The sequence below is a fragment of the Pavona decussata genome, unplaced genomic scaffold, assembly GCF_977016875.1.
Source record: "Pavona decussata unplaced genomic scaffold, jaPavDecu1.1 SCAFFOLD_130, whole genome shotgun sequence".
Lineage (NCBI taxonomy): Eukaryota > Metazoa > Cnidaria > Anthozoa > Scleractinia > Agariciidae > Pavona > Pavona decussata.
In genome coordinates, this window is record NW_028145544.1 from 2,072,501 (window position 1) to 2,081,735 (window position 9,235).

Below are 9,235 nucleotides of genomic sequence, written 5' to 3' on the forward strand. Positions count from 1 at the left end.
ATTGGTGCTGTTGAGAAGCTGTCGCAAGTTTGTAAGAAAGAGTCAAACTTTTCGACAGTGAAAAGGGATGATGTATCACTCCATCGGCCTCCTACTCGTCGACTATATCCTCCTATGATAAAGAAACACTTGCGTGAGGCACGCCTTGGTTGGGTATGAACTTTCTGTTGTGCACGGGCCAAAGACTGATAGTTTCTGTACCCGTCAAGAATTCCAGCCAACATTCTTTGAATGCTTGCACTCTGACATGTAATTAGGTAATTTTCAAGGAACTTTGGGGAGATTAATGGAAGTCTAATTCTCTCAAGGATCTGTCCCAGGGCTTCACGCCCTCTGGATAGATCGTGAAGCACCCATCTCATTGCTGCCTCAAACACTTGTTCCTCAGCTTCAATGTTCAGTTCCTCTGACTCTAGTAATTGCAACAACGCACTTTTACTAAGTTGCAAAAACTCCTCTTGTCTGGAGACTTCCACAAAGTTCCTGTGGATAAAGTCCAGCGCCGATTTGGACAAGAGTGAACAAGAATGAGCATCTGAAAAGAGGTAAATGCCTACGCAATTAGAAGAATCGAGTTCATGTTTCAAAAAATCGCAGCAAATAACCTCAATATCTTCGACTTGTAGCATTTTTGAAGCGGGTAGAAGCTGTTGGACATTGCCTTCGTTCACGTCAACTCGTCCAGTGTAAATGAAATCCAGAATTGTCTGAAAAACGTCCGCGTTTATGTCGTGAATTTCTACATGATCCAAGTGGCTTTCCGCCATACCACTTGTAAACATGGCTTGGAAATAAGGACTGGAAGCTGACAAAATGACTCGGTGAACCAAAAAATCTTTCCCTCCTACTGTGAGAGTTGCGTCACACATTAATTCACGTTTCTTCAACAAATGCAGCTTGTTCATCAACTTAAACGAATGTTCTTTGGCAAACGAGAGCTTGTCGATATTTGCCGTTCGTTTGCCCTCCATTTTGTTGTCAGCTGTGAAATTTGCGGGCTCAATGACGATGCTAAAAAGAAAAAAGGAAGAAAAACGAGAAAAACAAGAAAAGAAAAGAACAGTGCGACTCCGGACTGGGGAGGGGAGGGGCTACTTGAAGGAATTACACCATGTGTGGGTGGGGACAGACAAGTATTTTTAATGAGAGCCAGAAAAATTTTCCATTTGAATGTAAAGTAAAAATATTCACATGTATGTCAAGTGTTTAGCATTTATTTCCATTCCTTAGTTCTTTATAGCTAGGTTCTGCCTAGCCACTGCTCAGCAATAGCATGCAAGTAAAAACCCAGCAAGTGTGTAATACCCCTCATGTCAGCTCAGGGGGTGTGTTCCCAACCTTTGTTCCCATTGTCTCTCTCACTCCAGGGAAGAGAAGAAGAGAGACCCTGGGAACAACGCAGGTATTTCCTGGGGAAGGTCTTGCTTTCAGGTTTAGTAGTATCTGTTTGTACTATTATGCCAAAAAACAAAACAAAAATTAAAAAAAAAACAAAAAAAAAAAAAACAGACTTGTGCCCTTTCATAGCAATGTTCATAAGACAATCTAGACAACAAAGCTTTTTTCTGCCACAGAATTGCTGTGCTTTTAATTCTCTAATTTGACTGCATTATTGACTCGTAAAACTATGTCACATCAATTTGTAACCAAGACTAGTGCTTTTAATTTAATACAATACTCCTACTTCTTTTCTTATTAATGTTCATCATAATAAATAAATTCTGTTCTACTAACACCAGGATCAACATGTCAGTTACATGGCCAATATAACAGTTGCATGCTTATTTGCATCACCTTTGAGTGGAACCGAGGCTGGAGTTGACTCTGCTCTACCTCACTTTCACTCAAATTCTATTAGCCAACAGCTGTAAAATGGATTATTTACTGCCAGTGAATTGATTAACAAATTCCAGGTCTATCCAAAGTCTCTCCAACTGTATCACTAAGATCAGTAGGTCAAAGAAGTTTTTCTTCCTGTGCTATTTGTCTCCTTTGATCTCCAAAATCTGATTGCCAGGAAGACTGACTAAAGTTGCACATATAGATGATGAATTATTAATATTATTCAAGTTTTTAACTGTCCCTATGTGACTAACTCTGGCGTCAGTCTTTGCTATTTACAAAATAATGATAATTAGCAATAATATTATTCTACAACTTTGTTGAGTTTTTACAACAATACTATTATTATTGGTAGTTACAAGTGCAATGTGCTTATTATCATGCCATGGTATTGTATTTTACTGCATTTAATTTATTTTTATCTTAATGTAGCAGTTCAAGTGATTGTTTTTTTTTATTTCTGTTTATCCTGAGCCCTGAATATTGCTTGCTATGACCTCAGGTTTCAGCGCAAGAACAATATCTTTGGCACTGGGTCGATCTTTGGGATCTTCAGAAGTGCAGCAGCCAAACAACTGAATCACGGGACTCATCAAACAGTCTGCTGCCTGAAACTTGGCAGGAAGTGGCGGTCGAGTTCCTAGGGCTGCCAAATACTCCTCTGTGTCACATGCACCGTCGTCTTCATCCACACTCAATCCTGTGTCAGTTTCTTCATCACTGTCTGTCATGAAAAAGAAACTGGAAATTACAATGAAAATACCTGGCATGTTCTGCATATTAATCCAAGAACAACTTTCTCAGACAAACTGCATTATTCATTTCATTATCTTGCAACATTTACTTATATTTTATTTTATTTTTTTTTATTTATTTATAAGCAATATTTATAGTAGGCAGGTCCAATTCAGCTTATGCTGATTTTAATGGAGGGGAATTCCAACACTCAAAAGTCTACCATGTAGTATAGGATAACTTTATTATTTTATAAACTGTATTTATAAACTTAGATGAGATCTTGTTTCAAATGTCAAGAGTTACTTGACCCCTTTGAAAATTTGTTAGAAATTCTGCTAAAACAGTCAAAAGTATAGGTGTGCAATATGAGCAGATAATACTTGTCAAATACCCCCGTCCCCTCTCTTACTCCAGGGGGAAGGGAAGAGGAGGGATGCTGGGAACGAGGTTGCATGGTGGGCACATCGAGGCATTTTTATTGGTTCTTTTCTATTTTGTAGCGGGGACAGTTTGCAAGAGCAGTGCACAAAATGTGATGTTAAAAATTTGGGTCACTTTGTTCCTGCTTCATGACACACAAATTCAAACCAGTTGAATTTCATGCAACATGTAGCAAGGATTAAATTTTGTCCTGCAAGAGAACTTTCTGATGAAAATGGGGATGTCCCTGCAACATGCCCCCACTTCATGTCCCAACAAAATGTCCCCTAATGTGTCCTGACCTTAAGGCACTTGTGGAAACTTAAAAAGGGAGCCAGCTTATCTGAATTTCCTGTCTGATTTACACTTACCAGCTAACAGGTCGACATGTGGTACATTCAAAGCAAGCATCTCCCAGATCAACAGGCCATAGGCAAAGATATCTGCCTTGTCAGTGATGACCCCACCTTTCAGAGCCTCCTTACATTTCCACGGCTCTGTGCCAATGTATCTACCACCAGGATTTTTCAATCCACTGAGATCATCTTTAAGTCTGAGAGCAACTCCAAAATCACACAGTTTTACAACTTCGAAGTCTCCTCGGATCAGAACATTTCCACTTTTAATGTCACCATGTAGGATCTTTTTCTCGTTGTGAAGGTAGCTCAAAGCGTTAGCAACCGCCCAGGAAACTTTCAGGATTTCTTCATAGGTGAAATCTTCTTCCAGAAACGCTTTCTCCTCGACGATGTCCTCTAGCGCTTTTTCACAATCTTCCATCGCAAGGCACAACTCTCCATCTACACTCCCTGAAATTGCGCGAAAACCCACAATATTCGGGTGGTCGAGTTGTTTCAAAATGCTTGCTTCTAACGCCAATCGTTCGCTTATTCCGGATCGAGCTTTTTTATTGACCTTCTTTACGGCCCAGGGAGATCTCACGTCGCTTTCGTTGTTCTCTCGGTTGAATCTGTAAACGGAAACACCAGTTCCATAACCTAGACGTGTCATGAAAGGAGAAGGAGGGATCATAAACGGAGACGCTTTGTACGGCGAAATTTCGCTTTCCTCGCATAATCGACTTCCACTTCTTTGGTTGACTGGTGTGGAGAAGTCACTCATGTTGAAGAAAATAGGATTAAATGTTCAGAATAACTAGGATATTTCTTGAAACGGACAACAACCTTTCGCCGTTCGTTTGATTTCAAAACCACCGCGCTTTTCTAGTTACCCAGTACCCCTCTCAATTGATGCCCTCATTGCTTTATGGGATTGTTTATTTATTCACCGCCATATTGGATTTAGTCGAGGGAAGATCGATCTTGGATCAAAACAGAGATCTTACCTTTTAACTCTTGTATCAAATGTATCAACAAGGATACAATCAAAGCCACAACCAGTACGGATCGTATGGTCATTATGATAGCCAACAGGCTGGCTTTAATTCCAGAGGGCCATCATATGATGCTACACCAGCTCCACGCATCATGTTGGATGACTACAACAGCGATCTAAACTTTGTTATTGAAGCCGATGGCGTGACAGGATCCAGTTTGCACAAGGATGGGTTTGAATACATGTGGGCTGGAGCGAGGGCAACTCACGGTGTTAGAACTGGCAAGGTAAAAATATTGTTTATCATGGTTTAATAGGTGAAACGTGCAAAATCGGTATAAGGTAAAAGCCAGTTCCAGGCTCGCAGATGACGGGGCCCTTCACAAATTTACGAGAAATTTTGAAGCCGGGATCAAACGAGAAGGGTAACAGAAGCTCAAATTATCACTTTCGCTTGAAGTTTGGCTTCCAAATATGAAGAAAAAACATTAGAAATATGAAAGCTTTTGGCAGCACAGCTGTTTCTCTCACAGGCAGCCTACATGTAAGCTCACATGCAGTATTAGGTTACAAGCAGCTGTTGACAATATTTTGAGCGCTCTATAAGACTTTGTATAGAGAATAACATATTGGAGCTTTGGGAGGTTACATAAAGCTGATTTTCAATTGTAATTCAATAAAATAAGTATTAATAAAACTAGGACACCTTGCATAGTTTTACTAGTTTGTTCTGGAGTTATTCCATTCTTTGGTGCTTTCTTCAAGACCACTGTTACCCACTCAGTTTTCAACTATAGTTCATTCAAAGGTTGTTTGCATTTGGAAATACCCCACAAACTTTGTAAGGTTTTGACACATAAAATCCCATGGCATTTGCTTGAAAATGAGCATCTTCTCCCTGTCATTACAAGATCGCTTCTTTTTGTGCTTGCCTGTGTACAGTTGCTCACTGTCCAAAAAAATTAGAAAGGGGCATCTGTGGACAACCATTGATAATCATGTTCCAGTATCCTGATGTTCCCAGAATAAACTCAGTGAACACATTAGTTCTCAGCATAATAGTGCAATGCAAATCATCATTTTGGAACTATGCTGTTATTGATATGAATCCTATTTTTACAGGAATAAGACAGTGTTGTAGCTTCCTTGTATATTCCCCTGTTTTCTATAAAACATACTAGATTATTGTTGCACTGCACGAAAGCTTGTCACTGACAAGATGAAGTGGTATAAAAAGCTAAAAATGTTCTTTGTGACTGGCAGGTTTGTTTTGAAGTCAGTGTGCTTGAAAAACTACCAGTTACAATGCCTGAAACAGAAACAAATCCCCATGTAGTGAGAGTAGGGTGGTCAGTGGATCAAGCCAATCTACAGGTTTGTAAGATAAAGGAATAATACATGGGCTCATAGATTGTAGAAATGTTATCCAGCATTATTCATCAACCCCTTTTCAGTGAAGCCAGATCACATGTTTTCACCAAGAGCAAAATTTGAAGCTGGTTATTGTCATTGTGTGGTTCCAGAACGCCCTCCCCCCAACTCTTTGGAAATGCCAATTTAGCTTCTTGCATTCCTTATTAAGGGTGCGTTCCTTTGGGATGATCCCCACCAGGATCAATGATCCAAGATCATCTGGATCATGGTGCATCAAAGGAACTGAGGAATCCTTGCCCAGAGTGTATTCCTCAGTTCCTTTGATGCACCATGGTCCGAGTGATCTTGTATCATTTATCCTGATCTCGGTCATCACAAAGGAACATACCCTTTGTGTTTTAACCTTTGAGACCCTTGCCTCACTTGGAATTTCCAGTCTGTTCCATGAAGGAATAGCTATTTTCTGGAATGACACAATATTGATTTTTTATGGCACTTCTGAATTTCCATTGGATGGCTTCATAGTTTGACAAGTTTCTTCAAGTTGTATGACCGCCTCTCAACAAAAATCTGTTTTTTTCTTTCTCATTTTTTTGTTTGTTTGTTGTTGTTGTTGTTTCTATTCAACTGACTACGTTTGAGACTGCATGTACCAGAATTCCTAAATGCCTTGCATCATGGTTTTATAAACTACCTTTATTTTAAACCTTAGTTCATTCAACAAAATAAATACAGAACTACATTGTATGTTTCTAATACATGATAGCCAGTCTTCAAACCAAAACAGACCTTATTTGGCACAATTGAACAAGTTTCAAGGCCAGTTGAAGTGTGCATTTTACATATATACTTATCTTGCACCAAGCCTGGCTTCGTAGTTGAACCCAATTTCATTGTTATCCCTTAGGTGGGAGAAGATAACTTGTCATATGGTTATGGAGGCACTGGAAAGATCTCTGTCAACAACAAGTTCTTCGACTATGGAGAACCCTACACATCTGGCGATACCTTATCTTGCTGCATAGATCTTGATGCTAATCCTAAAGTCATACTTTTTACCAAAAATGGGAAATACCTTGGCGTGGCTTTTCGTCTTGACCATAACACAAATGGACAGACCTTTTTTCCTCATGTAACTGTTAAGAACATGCGTCTTGCAGTCAACTTTGGCCAGCGTGAACCATACTTTCCACCTCTTCAGGGTTTCAGCTTGCTCTCAAGGTTACCATCTCACTTCATAGAGCGAGGGTCAGTTGGACCTTCGTCGAGAGACCAGTGTGAGATCATCATGATGGTGGGACTACCAGGCAGTGGAAAGACAGTCTGGGCAGAGAAGTATGCCAAAGATCATCCAGAGAAGAAGTTTTGTATTTTAGGAACAAACACAATCATGGATAAGATGAAGGTGATGGGCCTCATGAGAAAGCGGAATTACCACGGTCGTTGGGATGTGCTCATTAAGCAAGCCACAGATATCTTGAACAAGGTATTTAAGATTGCTGAAAGGAAGAATCGAAACTACATCCTTGATCAGACCAATGTGTATTTCAGCGCAAGGCGAAGAAAGATGAACAACTTCCGTGGCTTCCGTCGAATCGCTGCTGTGATTGTGAACACAAATGACGTTTTGAAGGAGCGGACAGAGAAGAGAGAGAGGGAAGAAGGCAAGATTGTACCAGAGGCAGCAATTCTTGAGATGAAAGCAAATTTCGTTCTTCCAGAAGTTGGCGAGGTGTTTGATGACGTGTGGTTTATCGAAGAGGATAGAGGTAATTCAGAGCGCCTTGTTGCCGAGTTTCAGCGTGAGGGTGAGGAGTTTAAAGAAAACGAGAAGAAAAGAAAACCTGAAGATTCCAATTTCAATGGGAATCAATCTTCCGATGTCAAACGACCATGCGCACCCCAGATCAGCCCTTCCTTACCATTGCAACATGGACCTAGCGATCAACATCAGGTTCAAAGTTACCGTGGTGGTTTCCATGGCAACTATAACCCAAGAGAGCCGAGAGGTGCATCTCACAATAAACCCTTTCGCGGCCCTCCATCAGGCACCCAAGGAGCTCCATCTTACGATTACAGACCTCCCCAGTCGTCAGGAAGACCAGGGGAGCCACATGGGACATATAACACAGGACCACTGAACAGATACAATGATTATGGAGCTTCCTACAGACAACAAGGAAGCTATGGTCGTAATGAACCCCGTAGCGGCAATAAATACCCATCCCACCATGAGCTACCTAATGCTGGGGATGATAAATATCAATCAAATTATCAACCCTCAAGTGATGGCAACAGAAGATACCAGCCAAGTGCTGAAGAAAGTAGATATCAATCACATTATCAGACCCCCAATGATGGTAGATACCAGTCATATTACCAACCACAAAGTGGTGGAGTTAACAGCTACGGTCAGCATCCAACCTCTTATAATCAGCATGGGCAGTATTACAGTGACCATAGTACTACCCAGTCATACCCCCAAGGGCAAAACTATTACTCAGGGGGAGTGGGCAGAGGGCAAGGTGGACACAATCAGTATAGATATGGTGGAGGATATTAGAGTTATCTTGAGACGTACATGCGTGAGAACCAATACAGTGTCAGCTGTTCCGTGGTTATGTTTGCTTGCTACAGTTGTACCTTGTCTTGAAATTTTTAACAAAAAGAAGGGCAGGAAAGCATATTTCATTGACTTTTATTGACTTTTTACCCTCATACAAAGCATTAAGGAACAGCACAGCTGTTCCACGGTTGTTTTCCTGAAACAGCTGTACTGTACCTTGTCTTTTGAAATTTTTAGCAAAAAGAAGAGCAGGAAAACATTGTTCATTTACTTTTATTTGGGTGCCTTAAGAGGGACTCTTTACCCTTTCTGCACGGCATGAGCGAATAGTACCAGGGTAAAATACTGTCCAAAATCTTTCACTTGAATGGTCACACTTAAGGATTTCATCTGCAAAGTCAAAGTTTAACACCACCCTGTACAGCAAAATAAAAAGCAAGTTACAAGAAAGTACTGCTCAGTAGCTTTCTATATGGTTACAGTTTACAGGATTTTATCCAGATTCAAAAGTTAGATTCATGTAAAACAGCATAATAAACAACACGGCATAAAGAATTGCTCATTAGTTTTCATTTGAAAAGACAGCATACAATTTCAGTTAGTCGCATACCAACACCAAATTTGTTTGTACAGAAAAGAAAATATTGGTGGTTGAACAAGTTTGAGTTACTCATTCATGAAGAGCTACTTTTCATGAATCAGTTGGTTAAATCAAGAAACAAAGTTGTAAGGGTAGTAAATTAATGTTTTAATGGTTATTACCAAGATAAGTAAGTTAAAGAAACACTAGTCTTTTACTTTTTAAGACGTTCTTAGTTGCTCAAATGCAATTGTTAATAATTTTGAAATGACCTAATATGCATGTTACAGTAAATTTGTATCATTCTTCTTTGTAAACCTTTAGACCTTGCTATCAAGAGATTACTGTGCTTGTCATGCTTTCAACTGCAAGTTCTCTCA

General features: G+C 40.0%; 3 protein-coding genes across 3 annotated transcripts in view; 1 reads left to right on the plus strand and 2 right to left on the minus strand.

Annotated features, from left to right (window-relative positions):
* Window positions 1-971, minus strand: part of LOC146468615 (actin-binding protein IPP-like) — a 4,031-nt gene extending 3,060 nt beyond the window's left edge. Inside the window, exon 1 of the mRNA XM_085124447.1 lies at window positions 1-971. This exon is cut by the window's left edge and continues 341 nt beyond it. Coding sequence (XP_084980573.1) covers window positions 1-971 — 971 coding nt within the window.
* Window positions 972-1,565: 594 nt separating this feature from the next.
* LOC146468616 (lymphokine-activated killer T-cell-originated protein kinase-like) lies at window positions 1,566-4,230 on the minus strand. The gene is made up of 2 exons (XM_085124221.1): window positions 3,372-4,230; window positions 1,566-2,566 (listed from the first exon to the last, which is right to left on the minus strand). Exons 1-2 carry the CDS (start codon window positions 4,120-4,122, stop codon window positions 2,307-2,309), a joined length of 1,011 nt encoding a protein of 336 aa, XP_084980347.1. The 5' UTR covers window positions 4,123-4,230; the 3' UTR covers window positions 1,566-2,306.
* Window positions 4,231-4,265: 35 nt separating this feature from the next.
* LOC146468617 (heterogeneous nuclear ribonucleoprotein U-like protein 1) lies at window positions 4,266-8,553 on the plus strand. The gene is made up of 3 exons (XM_085124217.1): window positions 4,266-4,622; window positions 5,599-5,709; window positions 6,617-8,553. The coding sequence occupies exons 1-3, from the start codon at window positions 4,365-4,367 to the stop codon at window positions 8,270-8,272; spliced, it is 2,025 nt and encodes a 674-aa protein (XP_084980343.1). The 5' UTR covers window positions 4,266-4,364; the 3' UTR covers window positions 8,273-8,553.
* The last annotated feature ends 682 nt before the right edge of the window (window positions 8,554-9,235 follow it).

What these genes read in the sequence shown, in the direction of transcription:
- LOC146468616 (XM_085124221.1), bottom strand. Translation starts at nt 4,122, where the DNA reads ATGAGTGACTTCTCCACACCAGTCAACCAAAGAAGTGGAAGTCGATTA. An exon ending in ACATGTCGACCTGTTAGCTG is followed by an intron (nt 2,567 to 3,371) that starts GTAAGTGTAAAT and finishes TTTTCATGACAG; the next exon opens with ACAGTGATGAAGAAACTGAC.
- LOC146468617 (XM_085124217.1), top strand. Translation starts at nt 4,365, where the DNA reads ATGTATCAACAAGGATACAATCAAAGCCACAACCAGTACGGATCGTAT. An exon ending in ACGGTGTTAGAACTGGCAAG is followed by an intron (nt 4,623 to 5,598) that starts GTAAAAATATTG and finishes TGTGACTGGCAG; the next exon opens with GTTTGTTTTGAAGTCAGTGT. An exon ending in TGGATCAAGCCAATCTACAG is followed by an intron (nt 5,710 to 6,616) that starts GTTTGTAAGATA and finishes GTTATCCCTTAG; the next exon opens with GTGGGAGAAGATAACTTGTC.